Raw genomic sequence first — 16,633 nt, 5'->3', positions numbered from 1 at the left:
ATGCATTTGCTTCATTTTATGGTAATACAAACCATTGTTTAGAAACCCAAATACATTTTGTGTAGGTAGTCTAACTGAAGAGAGTATTTCTCACACGTTTTTGTTGTTTAAAAGTTTTTAAAGCCGCAATTAGATATATTTATTTAAGGATTTGAAATATTATGTAAGATTCCTCATACTTGTGTATACATGATACAAGCTTATTATTACACTTGCATATACGAAGAACTCGTCACAAAAGGGTTTCATATGAAATAAAATTTAAAAAATAAAATCCTCCCACCCGCCCCATTATTTTCAAAAATTTGGATGAAAATCTACTAATTAATTTTAGTTGGCCTTAGACATACACCTTTCTAAGGATAGGAAATCCCTTAACCATTGTAGGCATCAAATAGTAATTTACAGCTACCATTATCATCGATTTGGTTAAATTTTACCTAGATTCTTCAGAGGTCTCAAAAAATTATCATTACTGTTATTTTAGGAAAAATTAAAGTGATTTACATGTATCTAAACATAACTTAATCAGTCTATTTTTTTCATCTTCTAAAAGAAAGTGTACGTTTTATTGACATGCACCACAAAAATACTATTAACACCATTTTGCATGAATTATTATTGTTATTCGTCATGAAGTTAACCCTCATACACCTTATTGCTAATTTTCCGCCATTACCATGATTACCAGATTACTGGACATCACACAGGTTCCTGAAAAATTTTGACATTAAAATACAACAAAACCCACAATGGAAAAGTGATTGTTGTATGACGACAAAAGTTCGAGTGGGTCCGATTCTGGGGTCAGCCTGGTTAGCAATTTATAAGGTGTATTATGACCCTCCTTTATAATTGACACTTATTTAATCACTATTGAAGTTTAATAACAAATTGTAAAGCTGAATCGACTTACAATGTATGGCCAAACAACTCCAAAGCTACAAAGTTATGACTGATAGATGATGTTAACTTTTATACATTTTTTGTAGAGGGTGGTAAAGGGGGGATGCTTGCACGTCAAAAACATGAAATAAGACATAATTTCACGTTGAACGTGAAATAATTTCTGTATTGAACGTTGCACGAAAAATAAATACTTTTATTTGAACCTTTTGTGACTGAGTCACTGTCTTCTTGTATATGTTAACTCTTTGTTTTACTTGATATTCCCGATTTAGTATACACATTTATGATATTATTGGTTTACGGCTTTTAAAAAAGTATTTCTTGACGATCCCTGCCAAGTGTTTGAATTTTATTTGAAAAATACCGAGCACGCAAAATAAGACTTTGAAAATCACGATGCACGTAAAATTAAATAAGCAGAACACTTTGAACGAGGCACCCGTCTTGCACGACTGAACGTCAAATAAAAAAGTAAAAACATGTTGAACGTCAATTAAAAAACGGTGATCACGTTGCACAAAAATAACCCTTAACCACCCTCTTTGTAATTACCAAGCCTAAGTCTAAAGACTAATGGGCTACATAATATTAATAGACATAATTTGTATATATCTGTGAATATAAAGAAACTATTTCATTTCGTTAATGTTAAATTGACTTCATACAACAGAGACACTTCTCTCTTTTGAAACCTAATTTAGACGTCACATAATACATACTTTTTGATGCTGCTAAGACTTCTTTACCATCACCAATCAAGGCTTTGATAGCCTTGCTAGTTCTCTCAAGTTCTTTCTCATGATCGTGAAGTTTTTCACGAAAACCAGGACTGTCAGTTAAACACTCCGCAAATTCAAGGGGTTCAAGACCCATTTTCAGATTTGTGTATCACCTTGAAACAAAATGTTTAGCTTTTTGGGGGGCCGAGTGATTTTTGACAGCTACATTATAGCTACTTCCTGTTTTAAAACGCATGCGTACAATTCATTCAGAAATTATTTTTTTATTTCCGGTATACACATGTGCAAGTGTCAAAGACAAAATGCCAAAGAAAAAAACTGGTCAAAGAAAAAAAGCGGAAAAGCAGAGAGAAAGACAGAGAGAAATAAGAACACAAGAGAAATCACTTGTTGAAAGGCCATGCAACTACATTATGGTACAAAGTCTTCAGATCTATATGAATAAAGCAAGATTTCATAAAGAAAGGGGGAGGGTGGTGATTTCTAATCTAGCTTATCTTTGACTTTGTTTAAGAACCATATTTTTTATTTGTAGTACAATTGATGCTTAATATACAGTGTTTTTTACTCCATTAAGTATTCAATCTTATTTCTGTGCACATAATTTCATCATGACTTACATGTTCAGTCACCGCTACAAATGTATGTGTAAACTACATATATAATTTATGACCAAAAATGGTGCATAGAGTAACAAATATCAGCAGCGTTGTGGTACACAAATATTATTCGCATCATATCATTACATTTAGAAATTGAAAAATATATTTCCGATCACCTTTGTGGTGACATATTTGTGTTCAAAACTGTTGTATTGACTACATTTTTGGGCAGTCTCAGGTGTTTTCATGCAGCATGTGCTATATCTGATTAAAGAAAAAACGTAATTAAACATCAGACATGATCTTAATTTTCAAAGGAAATAACTTTATCACATGTATTATGTGAAATAAAATTGAGAATGGAAATGGGGAATGTGTCAAAGAGACAACAACACGACCATAGAGCAGACAACAGCTGCAGGCCACCAATGGGTCTTCAATGCAGCGAGAAACTCCTGCACCTTGAGGCGTCCTTCAGCTGGCACCTAAGAAAATTTGTATACTAGTTCAGTGATAATGGACGTCATACTAAACTCTGAATTATACACCCAAGCATCTTAGATTAAAAATGATACATGACTAACAAAGGCCAGAGGCTCCTGACTTTGGACAGGCCCAAAAATGCAGCGGGATTAAACATGTTTTTTGAGATCTCAATCCTCCCTCTATACCTCTAGTCAATGTAGAAAAAAACTAATGCACAACAGTATGGACAGTAAAAATCTATGTGAAAGTTTGCTAGTACAGACGAGAAATTTTCTCAAATTATAATCTTTCAAGTATACTTGTTATAATTTCTATTGAAAACCCCAAGGGCAATTTCTATTGAAAACCCCAAGGGCCTTTTTTGTTAATATATAGTATTTGTTTCCAGAAAACATGTTAAAGGACCTAACTGTTCTTGTAAAAAAAAAAATGTTCTTTGGCCTAGTTTGTTTGTTAATTTTGTAAAGGTGTCTACAGTAAATTGTTGATTTGTAATTGAAAAACATTACTTTGTTTGTTGGTCACGATAAAATAATAATATTGATACAAGGAATTTCTGAGGAAATGCCTTGAACATCCTCTGATACAGAATTCTGGGAAGAAAGTTTGGTAGTCAACAAAGACCCAAATTTAATGTCAAAGCCGTCTCAAAGGAATATGAACAAGGTGACAATACAAGTATAAATTTGGCGCGATAAAACATGATATTGGTGTATTTGAGGTAAACATGTACCAGGGCCGTAACTAGCCTCTTTTAATAGTGAGGCTAAATATATTCACCGAGCGTAGCGAGGCGAAAAATTTTGGCGAAGGGTTCTGGGGGCCGCTCAAGGCCCCCAGAAGCTATGAGAAAAATAAAGCAAAATCGTGCATTCTGAGCGTTTCCCGGACTCTTTCTTACATTGAAACGCAATTTATTTTTAGCGTTTTTTTTGACAATATTCTGGTCTCAAGGCAAAAACATAGATTCATTGTAATTTAAGACTTTTACGGGGACAACATTAAAAGTAGACCGATATGAAGGATAAAGCAAAAATAGTAATTCTCACAATCATTAAAATCGCGTCTGTCTGTCTGTTCTTTGTCTCGTATTGTTCTTAGACTTTGGTGATTTTTTTTGTGACTAGATTTATATATAGTGACAGTGCAGTAGTATACTTTAAGTACTAGTACTGCTTAAGTCGACACTAAGGATCATCTTGACCTTGTTTTACGGTATTAATGATTCTTTTATTGTTGAAGACCCTCCAGAAACTATCAAGATGAAGAACAAGAATACAAACTTTGACCATTAATCATTTGTATTTTTTCTATGCATTAATTTTGTGTGAGATTAGGTCCCGTGCCCATTTACTCCATCTTCTTTTATTTTCTGTTAAAGGGTCTGAACACGACTTAATGCAAGTTTAACCCTTTAATGTAAAAGATCATATGGCAATACATTGATGTTTTTATAGATGATTTGATACCGAGAAATTGGTGGTCTTACTTTAATTTAAACTATGTCAGCTATCTAGTTTTATCTACAACAAAAAGAGCAAGTTTTGTATTCTTTGATATCAAGTTCAATTCTCCATGCAGAAACGACCATATTTTTTTGTGTCCAGTAGCATCGTAAATATTCTTAAAATATTTTTTCGTACAATGTCTGGACATTGGTTGACATGCAACATTGCAAAACCACACGTTTACAAATGAAAATCAACACTCAGACTATTTGGATGGAGAGTTGTCTCATTGGACCTCACACCACAGCTTCCTATATCTATATAGTCATAAAGTAGGACAATAAATGAACAAAAGACAAACCCGGGACACAGAAGTACAAACAATCATGACAATAGACCATCAACTCTGAAAACTAAAAATAAGATAGAAACATGGACCACGATAAACATACAAGGGCGACATCTGAGAGTAAAGAGAACTTGTGTCTTGCAAGACACTTTCCGTGAAAACAATTTGATATGAAGACAATCTTTTGTTTTGGTTTTTTTTTGTTTTTTTTTTTGAAATTTCCAACATGAGGCATTTGCCTCAATGTAGTTACAGCCCTGTGTACAGCACTTATGTGTTTCAATTCTGTAACCTTAAACTTAAATGTTAAGAACATAACATTGTATTGGCATGAGTTGCCATTCAAACAAGGTTTATATTGGACTTTTGAATTGAGTAAAAGATGTTTCAGTTTTGCAATGATTTGGCAACTCATTCCATAGATTGATTGCAGAAATTGACATGTATGTGCTGATAGGAATTATAAGGTCAGGAAATTAAAAATTCTGTTTATAAATTAGTTATTGAAAATCTCTTGCCAAGAGAAGTAATGTATTAACAATCATGTTCTTTTGTTTCAGGAATGTGATTCGTGTAAAAAGTAAGTAAACATAAACATAATAAAGAAAAGAAGATTTGATAACTTAAAATACATGTAATACATGTAATAAGTGAGCAAGTACTGTAACAAGTAAATTTTTATATATTAAATCTTGATTAGCTTTGTAGTTAACATGATGTGACTTGTACTATCAAATGTTGTGTTGATTCATCCTTTTCTGATGAAATGATATTTGTAAAGCTGCAATCTACACATGCTTTCAAGTTCTTTTCTACATCTCTGACTTTCCAATAGAGTTAAGACATTAGCAGGAAACAGAAGTCAACGCCAAAGCAAAAAAAAAAACCCTTTTACGATATATATATTTATAATGCATCAGTTTTTATAGTTAAATTTTTTTCCTTCCTCACAGGCAACAGAAGAACCGAGCATTTTGTTATTTTTGTAACACACTTCAGAGACTTCCTGTTTGTGGACAGTGTGGTATGTTGATTTGTTGACAGATAAGTGTTTTGATATGTGTATTTTTGTTATATAAGCTCATCAGGGCCTACATAACATTTATTTTAGTTCATTTTCCCATTGAGGTTGAAAGCATACTTTAATACAGGGAAATGAAAAATGCAACACATTTTCTCTCAATTATAATTTTTTATAAAGCTTCCTTTAAATCCATTCCTTGTTTTTGTTTTACTCTCACAACTCTTTCATATGTTAGGCCAGGGTTTTTTAATGTGTTGGTTTACGGATTTCCCCATGAAAAAGTCGAGTCAGTCAGTCGGATAGAAGAAGGAAAAAGATATCCCAAGACAGAAAAATATGCAAAAAAAAATACATTTTACCTTTCTAACAATATGCTATTTTATCATCATTTCTTATACTGGATCGATGAAATATTATTAATCAGCTGCCATAAACATCGCATGACATTGTCTAATAATTTTCTGTGAAAAAAGGGGGGTTGTATCCATGGACAAAGACGAAATTAAATCGTCATATTACAAACGTAGCCGTAAACAAATTTCACGAAACTTAGTGATTAATGATCTTTAAACACGAAAACTGATAAAAAAAAAAATGCAAATACATAGTACGAAAATAAGTTTAAACACACATGTCAAAAACGTAATAGACTCTTCCACTGGAAAAAAACCGAGTATATTGGGTTCATCAGTTGTCATGCATTCCCGTTTTTTATATCTTAATGGATATTTTTTAAATTATCAATGACAAAAGTCTGAAGGAAATTCCAAAGGATATGTTTTAATTAAGTTCTTTAACTTGCCGTCTTCCACGGTTGGACAAGTTCATTTTCCATTTTCTATCTTACGGAATGAAGACAAATACGGGAAACGAACATAATGTGTAAAGGCTTTAAACACAGGTTTCGTTCCGCAAAATTATTTGCGCAAACGACATTTCAAGGTCAGTTATTATTGATTTGTCTATTTTTAGATACATAAATTGGAAGTTTCAGTTTTCACAACAGAAAGTTTTATCAATTCGGTTAGTGTTTAATGCATTTCATTTGATTAAAAAAGGATATTTTATTTATTTTTGAGAGATATTGCTTTTTGGGTCGGAGGGAACAAAAAAGCGAGAAAAAGTAAATTTTATTTTTATTTTGCAAATCAGCAAAATCACCTTGGCGAATCGTTAAACCAACAATCCAAATCCTGGCCTTAATTGGTTTAACATGTTTAATTGATTATTGATGCCATACATGTAGTTATAAAGTTATATGATATTTCAAGTTAAAAAAAAATATGCATATGTTTAGACTTAGATAAATTTTTGAAAATCACAGTTATTTGGACCTTTTTTCTAAATGCTTTCAGATATTGGGCTAATTTTTGGTATGTGAGCTAACCATGATGAGTTACAGATCAACTTTAAGTTTCGTTCCGCTCAGCTAATTTTTGCCAAAATTTAGGGTTTACAACTTTGAAAATTGTTGAAAAACACAGTTATATGGACATTTTTCTATACGCCTCCGTATTTTGAGCTGATTTGTGATATGTGAGACTACCATCATTTTTGTGTCCACATGTGTTATTAAAATTGCAGATTTTTCAACTTTTTGAGACAGGGCCATTTGGTTGTTTTGACACATCTAGTTTATAACTAAATGGCTATTTTTTTTATTTATATAAAACCAATGTAAGAAAATTCCTTTATTTGCCCAAATGTGAAATAAATTGATTCTTTTTTAATTGCTTGCTTCCAGCAAACAATTTATGGACATAGGTCTCTGTAATCAGTTACCTTAGCAAATGTTATATTTCTTGTTAAAATCCAGTGATCACAATATGCAAGTGCCAAGGAGAAAACCAAACGTAAACATCGTTCTGTCATCGTAACAAACTGTATCTTATTGTAAATGTTATACACTTGCTTACCTGAATATCCATGCTTCTTTGTTGATTGTCAACAAAGGTGACAATCGTTCAATCTCTGCTTCAAAACACTACCATTAATTAGCTGCCATATTTTCACAACACTGACAGATTAAAAATATTATTTTGATTATTATACCAATTGGATGTGTATAAAATTATAAATTGGTGCACAGTATACTAATTATATTATATATGCATGCATTCAATGGTTCAAGAATTAGATTAATATTATTTTTTCACCTGTCACTCTTTTCATATAACTTAATGTTTCAATTGTTTGTTATTGTGACAACACAGAAAATGGTAACTATTATTGATGATGTATTAAAAAAAGACCAATTTGTTTCTTTTTGTTTTTTTATACACTTTAGAAATATTTTTTCAGGTAAACAGAAATGTTTAGCCAAGATGGGTGACTGTGTTATCAAGCATCCAAATCAACATACAGTAGGACTGAACATGGTGGTATGTATATAAAGAACAGATTGAATATCCTACAAATTTCATCTTTTAGGCCTAAATTAATATATTGTTTGTTTCTCCAATCCCGACCCTGCCAAGCCAGGTGTGGGTAGGTAGGTAGGGAAATTTTCTTTTTTTTTCTTTCAAAAAGCTTGATCAGTCAAACCAGCAAGCCTGAAAATTATTTTTTTCCAAAAAGCAGGAACAATTATCAGTCAAACCAGCAATAAATGAATGGATAAAATAATATTTGACTTAGTTTTGACAATAAAATTTTGTGAGCCGAATCATATTTGCAGGGTTGGTCAGGATTTGGAAAACAAACAATATTTTATTTTTAGGCCGTAATGTACATTCAAATACATATTCAAAGTTAAGTACATTTTATTTGAACTGTTCAATTCTTGTTTTAATAATATAGAGGACATATCAATTATATATATTGATAAAGGACTCTAAGTTTTGAATTTTCCTCTGACATGTCTGAGTTTGGTATTTTTATTTTTTTACTCTTTATACATATGTATTTTATTGATATCTTGATGAGAGAAGTAAATGATATTTGGTATGCAACCGTAAAAGCATCTTTAATTTCAGAATTTTAAGTGTATATAATTATACCCCCGCTTTACCCTGCTTTAAAAAAGGGGGGGTATACTGTTTTACCTCTGTCTGTCAGTCCGTCCGTCAGTCAGTCCGTCCCATGAAACTTTCGTCACATTTTTCTCAGGAACTACACATCCACCCTTTCTGTAATTTGGTATCAACATTTATATATGTCAGCCATACCGTGTGATGTGTTTTCAGATTCATCACTTGACAACTTCCTGTTTACCGAACACTTGTCTGATTTTACACATGATAGCCAAGTTGAAAATTTTCGTCACATTTTTCTCAGGAACTACAATACAAGGATTTCTGAAATTTGGTTTCAGGATTTATATAAGTCAGCTATACCGTGTGATGCGTTTTCAGATTCATCACTCGACAACTTCCTGTTTACCGAACACTTGCATATTTTTACACTATTAATATTATCCACTTGCGGCGGGGGTATCATCAGTGAGCAGTAGCTCGCAGTTTCACTTGTTTTTATTTATGATGTAAGTGAAGCTTGTTTATTCTATGACACTAAAATGAGGGGATGTTTATATTAAGCAGTCTGTAAATTCAATGAGGCCTTGTTTTGCTACAACCATACATTTTATTTACATTTCAGGGAGCTGTATGTGATTTCTGCGAAGCCTGGGTATGCCATGGTAGTAAATGTTTGACTACACATGCCTGTACATGTCCTCTCAGAGATGCTGAATGTGCTGAATGTAAAAGATGTGTATGGGACTTTGGTATGTTAGGCAAAGAGGAGGGAAACAACTCTGTTATAAAAAAAATACTATGTCTAAAATTCTTTCAACAAAAAGCAAATAACACATAGTCCAAACCACCTCATGTTATATAAATTAACTTGTTTGAAAGAGAACAGTGAACAATTTCTATCAATATATAGTGTATCATTGAAAATACTTGCTTACTTTTACTATTATACCCATTTATAAAACATTTTACATATACTCATTACTACAAATCAACTTATTTTCTAAGATACATTTTGTGGGGTTCAGATTTTTCTAGCAAACTTCACACCAATTCATTTTCTTGATTTTGGAATTTGTTAACGTATTATTATAATGGAAGATCCAATGTATCCATATTAACAACAATATGTTTAAAAGCAAATAAAATGCTCAAAATAAGTATTTGGTAAAGATGTTAAACAATCACAAAAAGTCATCTAAGAAAAACTAAGCAGTTAAAACAGTAATTAACACATAGATATTTGAATCCATATTCAATTTGTTGATTTCTTTGTAGAAATGGTGGTAAATAAATTTATGTTTAAAGGAAATAATTTATTTCAGGTGGTAGAGTGTTTAATTGTTCATACTGTAATAACTTCCTATGTGAAGATGATCAGTTTGAACACCAGGCTAGCTGTCAACAGTTGGATGCTGAAAGTTTCAAATGTGAGTACATTAACTAATGCAGATCTTCATTCTTGTTCATCAAATCTTTGCCTTGTAACACAGTGACCAGTTTGAACATGAAGGATAAAGGAAAATTAAAACCTGAACTAAGGAATTTTATGCAATTCTCGTTTGTTCATGCAAGCTCTTTTCTGCGAAACTTTTTACAACAGATTTTGACATGTAAGAATTGTTATGTGAGAGTATTGTTGTCAGTTGATTTTTCAAAATTTTCCCTTTTTAACATACTAGCCTTGTCAGGTATACTTGTATTTGCTGTGTTTGTTGTATATGTTTTGTAGAAGGGAACAATCAAGTTGTTAAGTTAAAGAGACTTTTTTTAGCAGAGGGGGCATTAAGTTTTACCCTTGTCTGTCAGTAAGTACGTCCCAAAATCAGTTTGCCTCATCCAAGCTTAAGTGTTATGAAACTTATCCAAAATGCTTATTATCACAAAACATAGATCAAGTTTTGATTTTGGTGGCATCACTTTTACCATTATAGAGTTATGCCTCTTTACAAATGGAAAAATTGCTGGTTTTTTTGTTTCTATTCTCTCACTTAATTTTTCCTCAACCAAATGTCATGAAACTTATCCACAGTGCTAATTACCAAAAAACTAAAGATCAAATTTTGTTGCATGACTGTTACTGTTCTAGGGTTATCCCCCTTTAAAATTAAAAAAATTCTGAATGTTTTGTTTCCGCTCTCTAACTTAAGTTTGTCTCAATTAAATGTTATGAAACTTATAAACAATGCTTAATACCATAATACTCTGATTTAGTACAAATTTGGGTAGCGTCAATTTTACAGTTCTTGAGTTGTATCCCTTTATAACTTTATATGCAAGCAGGGGCATCATCTTGTCTAATGGACACATTCCCCATTTATTTTTATATATTCTGTATATCATACATTATAGTTGATCCTCTTTTTCTGTTCCAGGTGTATCCTGTAATAAACTAGGGCAGGTGTCATGTCTTAGGTGTAAGGTAAGTTCTGATATATTTATTTCCTTGTTAATGGTTTTAAGTTATAATCTACATTTTGAAGTATGAAATAGATATAAGAAGATGGGGTATGAGTGCCAATGATACAATTCTCCATCCAAGTCACAATATGTAAAATTAAACTATTAAGAAAGTCTATTAAGAGTCTTTGGATAATTGTCTGTGAAAAAAGTGGCCAAATGTAAGACGTTAGTCTAGTGTAGGGTTAGAAGCTAAGATAAGTCATATATGTAATTTTGTGCATAATTATTTGTTGGATACCAACTTTTGTTAGTACATATGAACCACAAATTCAAATGTTCAATGAAGTACAAATTTTCTGTAGGTTGCATTTCTGTAAATATTGACAATGCAATTTCCCATAGGAACTCCTTTTATGGCTCAAACTGTACCACTTTTACTATGAAGTTTTGAAAAAAATCTTATCCTAGAATTGAAAGTTCATATGCGCTACAATTTTTTTCAAAGGTCAAAATATAGGGCTGTGTGGCATATTTTCAACGTTTATATGCCCTGAACTTTTCAGAGTTTAAACTAACATTAATTTCTTAACTACCCCTACCTTGAATGAAGGGTTACCGCAGATTTCAATGTAAACAATATGCACATGCATATTTACTGGTAAATTCCCAAGTTATGTCTCTATGAGATGAAACACAGAGAGCATAACTGGGAACCAGTATGTAAACAAAATTAATTTTCTATGAATATTCTAAATCTCCCCAAAAGAGGCGTGGTTTGAGAAACAGCTGTATTTACAAAGTGCAACCTGTCATGCCTGTAGGCTTTGTAAAACCATGAAATCAAATATCGTCAAAAATTCTCAATCCATGAAAATTTATACCCATGAAAATAAATGAATCCATAGTATATAGAGGGCTCATTGTCAGATTCTGTCTGGTAAATGGCAATCAATCTTGAATTATATAAGTAATAGATAAACTGTATGAAGTATGGATTAGACGTAAAGTAAGTTAAAGTGAACATGTCCATCTAAAAGGACTCATACTTTGACCTGTATAACAGTTGATAAATATTTTAATGCTTATGTTCATTGATAAAGGTCAAGTATTCTTTCTAAGGTCAGATTATGAGTTACAATGTAGAAAAATGTCAATACTGTCTGATGACCACATGATGATTTTCTGTTACAGATTTGTTATTGTGATGACCATGTGAGAAGAAAAGGTTTCAAGTATCCTAAAGGTCAACCCATTCCATGTCCCAAATGTGGCTTCAACACGCAAGAAACGAAGGAAATGAGTATAAATAGTAAGTCTATGTAACATTATTATATATCAAGGGTACAAAAAAATCAGAAAAATTTAACAAGTTTAAACATTTTTTTTCATTACAAATTTTATTTATTACTTTATCAGTTGTTTCTTTAACATATGTTACATAATTCATCTAAAAAAAAAAATTTGTTTTGGCCCCAGATTCCTTTTAGAATGTATATATCATTGAAAAAAGCTCCAAATTATCTATCTTTGGTGCAAAAATGCCATTTTTTGGCATTAAAATTGAAATATCTTGTTTAACTCATTGGTAACCTATTTTATAAAAAAAAAAATTTCCGATATTACCTTTATTTCTACTATTAGTTCAACAGAAAAAAAAAAGTACCTTCACAAAAATATATGCTTCTTTCGCAGGCAGATTGTGAGCTTAACCCTTTCGCCGATGAGTCCCGGTTTACCGGGATTCACGCTTCAGACAGCTGACGATGAGTCCCGTTTTACCGGGATCGGAATACCTCTTTTTATATTTCCCGCTCAAAACAGTGCAAACATGAGTATCTTTCTTTGATGAATACCCGGATGAAAGTGGAAACATGTCGCTTCCGTTTGTTGAAAACCGTGTCAAAATCAGACGAAATTTACGGAATTTACGAAAATTTGAAATGAGGGAACATTTTTTTAGAAAGAATATGGAAGAATTGAAGCCAAACTAGTATACTATTTTGACATAAAAGGTCGTTTTATATACAAAACACTTGGAATGGACATCGTTCAGTGTGAGGAATTTGTACAGCCTCATAAAATTTTTCAAAATTTTGCCGTTTTGGGTTAAAAAATTACGATTTGGGGTCTTAAAGCAGAATTTTGAGAATTTCACCTAGATAATGCCGAAAATTTGAAAATTTGAATATTTTATGAAGAAAAAATTATCAAAACATGAACAAAACTGTGAACATGGTGTTTGTGAATGAAATAAATACACAAATAACTATAAACAAGTTTTTATAGACATTTATTATGAAGGTCTCCCACTAGAGTAAAAGTAGCCAGGGAAGCCATCGTCTCAGAGTAGCTTCTGTCTGGGCAGCAATCGGTGAAAGGGTTAAATGAACGGTGACCCCATATTTTAATTTTATTTTTCTATTTAAGTCCTACATTTTGTCCATCATGCAATTTAAGGAAATTTTCTTTTTTTTTAAATAGGTATCCAGTTCAAATTTTTCAACATTTATTTTTTTCATTTTACTGATAAATGTACTTAACAATCAGACAAAGTTTTTAGATATCAATAACTTTTATCAAATTTATAAGAATCTTGTGAATGTTTTTTAATGATATTAAAAGAGAAAATAAATATTTTGATTATTTTACACAATTTTTAAACATTCACCATATGAACATTTTAAGAAATACATATTCATTTATTTAAGTTACAAAATGATGGGAAGAAGCATAACCATACTTGCAACAAAATTACATAATTTGTGTAAATTGTGCATGAATTTCATGAATCTAATATCTGTTCTAAACATTATAATTAAAGTAATATTTAAAACTGGAGTTATCTTCCTTTATACATATGCATGATATGTAATAAGATCAGATTATTTAAAGATCACCAAATATTTTTGCATACAAATGCATTTTAGAGAGGTCCCAGATAAATTAGGACTGTATGTTTTAAAGTATACATTTTTAGAATCATGGCAATAAAAGTTTAAATATTGTCAAGACACTTTATCTGCATGGGAAAGAAAATTGAGTAAACATCAGAGACACTTTGTGACCATGGATTATTTCTTTTATTAAGCTTATTTTACCAAACTGATGTATACTGGTATTCAGCAAGAGCAACTAAGAGAAGTAGAATCAATCTTACAATCAGTGCTTTTCCCTCATAATTGCACTGATTGTAAATTTAATTTTACTTTCTTTTAGTTTTTCTTCCATGACTGGTACCAGAATGTCTTACAACAGAGTAGGTTAACTGTCAAAAACTCCCAATTAAGGATGTATTCTGACGTTTCAGTCTCGTTGAAGTACATTTTGTATGAAGCGCAGAAGTGCTTCATTCTAAAATGTGCTCACGATCAACGCTTTTACAACCCTATGAAGTTTCAAAAAGAAGCATTCAATACTTATAATTACATTTTTTAGCTAGGATCATGAAAACACGAATTTTATCAATTTCTTATTTAATTCACCTGTGCACTTTATTGTGGGACCTCGTGTTATCATGAATGAAAAGTTTTATTGAGTAATGCAATTCCTTAAGGAATAACACGTGATGTGCAGTCAGCCAATCAGAATAACATATTATGGTGAAACATACATCTAATGTAATTATTAAAATTTGATGGGTGGTGGTAATTTAAGAAAGATTGCTAGAACATTTAAATGAAACATCCAATTTAAAATGTATGCATGGTGGGGTCAAATAAAAAGTGCCTTCCTTCCCCCCAAACATTTTTTTTTTGGAACAGGCCTAAATAGTTTTCGAGTAATACAGTTTCAAATTTTATGACCAATCAAGTTTTTTTGGCCAAAATTTTGAGAAAATGGGTTAGGGATACAAAAAATGATTTTACAAGAATCATGTACATCCCATATAATTTTTGTTTTTTCAGATTTCTTAGATATGTATTTTTTCAATCATAAATAACAAAAAAGTTGAAATAATATGCATTTTGTTCTTAAAACTGAGAAAAATCACAAATTTACAAAGTTTTCAGGATGGTAAATTTAATATAAAAAAGTAAAAAAAATTCTAGAAATGTTTGGCTCCTTAGAGGTGTACATCCTTATAAAGTCATGAAAGTAAAAAATAGTTAACATGAAAATAGTCTATTAACCTGATATTATTTGACAATTCCAATATTCCTAACTATAACAATGTTTTACAGCTAGGAAGTATGACTATGGTCGACAGAGGAATGATGACCAGGACGGGTATGGCTATACATATGATGATTATGCTGGGTATCAAGACCATGACTTTGGAGGTGCTAGTGGGTTCTCCTTTGGAGGAGTAAAGTACAATGAGGAAGATGATGAAGATGATGATGACGACGATGAAGATGATGATGAGGACGATGAAGATGGTAAAGATGATAATGTTTTTTGTATTAGCTAATACTGGACATTGATTTAAACATTCATTTCCTTTAGAACAGTTTTGAAACAAAACTAGATATGTAAATTCATTGCTATCTTACATAAACCTTGAAAAATGTGATCCATCACTTAGTGTCCATCATTGGAAACTTTTGTACTATAACTTTTTACTATGACAGTAAAAAATTGAAAACAACACATTTAATCATTTCTTGCGTCCAAAGCGCTTTTCTGGATTTACCTTCATCAGGAACGCTCAAAGCCAAACATTTTTACTATGACTGTAAGTGTTCCCACCTATTGCAGTTAATCTAAAATTCTGAACAGATTGCAATGTTTCATCAAAATAATTTTGCAACTGGTCAGAAATTTTACCAAGTCAAGTCAAAGTCTAGTCACCAGTGTTTGTAGAGCACCTTAATTTCTAAAAAAAATTATACAACCACAGAAATTTTGAATTGAAAATTAAAATACATCAATATAAATTCAATTTTATGAAATCGCAATAATAAATTTTGCATTTAATAGTGTCCATTGATCGAAAATGGCAATAATAAATGCATGCAATAATTTCTGAATTTACTGTATTTGATTGTTATCAATGTTTCTTAACTTTAAACTCATCTTTTTTGCAGATGATGATGAGGAAGAAGAGGAAGAGGAAGAGGAAAAAGAAGATTTAAAAGATGAGCTTGAGAAATTGAAAGTGGATGCTTCCAAAGATGTAAAAACAGTTTAATGTCTGTGATCCAGTTTTAAAAATAATGTATTTACCTATATACATGTACCGAAGTGCTACAAAATATTTATATCAGAAACAAAGATTATTTATATATTAAATTATCCTTGTTAAGTCTTGTTATCTTGTTATGCCACGCCTACCATTGAAGTGAGAAATATGTTTTCAGATCCATTGCTTTCAAAGTGGCCTTTTAGTGCATGGTATCCTGGACTGGTGATACATGTTTTACCATCATGCTCATTGTCCAAAATTTAGAACAGAATGTTTTATACACAATTTGATGAATTTTTGAGAAAGCCTGCTGTTTAAAATCTCATGGTGCTATTTAAAAAAAATTAATAGAAAAGAACCCTGCTGGTTTGCCATGAAGTTGTAGTCACATCCATTTGAAACCTAGTACCCGTACACATGTGAATTTTGATGTATTTCAATTATGGATTATTACCTATATTCTGCTCTCTATTGAACATGAAAATATGAAAGTGTGAGCAGGTCATGCTGTCCAATTTACACATCTGTACTACGTAAATAAATAGATCAAATTTGTAAAGCGAAGAATCAAAGAA

The 16,633-nt window shown here is 31.5% G+C and overlaps 2 protein-coding genes across 12 annotated transcripts in view; one reads left to right on the top strand and one right to left on the bottom strand.

Moving 5' to 3' along the window:
• Positions 1-1,892, bottom strand: part of LOC139485360 (rho GTPase-activating protein 26-like) — a 60,747-nt gene extending 58,855 nt beyond the window's left edge. For 10 of the 11 annotated variants that reach the window (XM_071269786.1, XM_071269790.1, XM_071269787.1 and 7 more), the window contains exon 1: positions 1,629-1,882. In XM_071269786.1, coding sequence (XP_071125887.1) covers positions 1,629-1,782 — 154 coding nt within the window. In that variant the 5' untranslated portion in view covers positions 1,783-1,882. Of the gene's footprint in view, positions 1-1,628 lie in introns of all 11 variants that reach the window. The other variant, XM_071269795.1, reaches the window with a different exon arrangement.
• Positions 1,893-1,899: 7 nt separating this feature from the next.
• On the top strand, positions 1,900-16,178 carry LOC139485361 (zinc finger protein 330 homolog). The gene is made up of 10 exons (XM_071269798.1): positions 1,900-2,065; positions 5,095-5,114; positions 5,488-5,558; positions 7,860-7,939; positions 9,156-9,282; positions 9,856-9,960; positions 10,906-10,952; positions 12,125-12,242; positions 15,115-15,312; positions 15,961-16,178. The coding sequence occupies exons 1-10, from the start codon at positions 1,952-1,954 to the stop codon at positions 16,062-16,064; spliced, it is 984 nt and encodes a 327-aa protein (XP_071125899.1). The 5' UTR covers positions 1,900-1,951; the 3' UTR covers positions 16,065-16,178.
• Positions 16,179-16,633: the final 455 nt, after the last annotated feature.

This window comes from Mytilus edulis, chromosome 8 (genome assembly GCF_963676685.1).
Source record: "Mytilus edulis chromosome 8, xbMytEdul2.2, whole genome shotgun sequence".
In the NCBI taxonomy this organism is placed as follows: domain Eukaryota; kingdom Metazoa; phylum Mollusca; class Bivalvia; order Mytilida; family Mytilidae; genus Mytilus; species Mytilus edulis.
The sequence above is the reverse complement of the archived record's forward strand: the minus strand, read 5'-3'. Positions and strand labels throughout refer to the sequence as shown.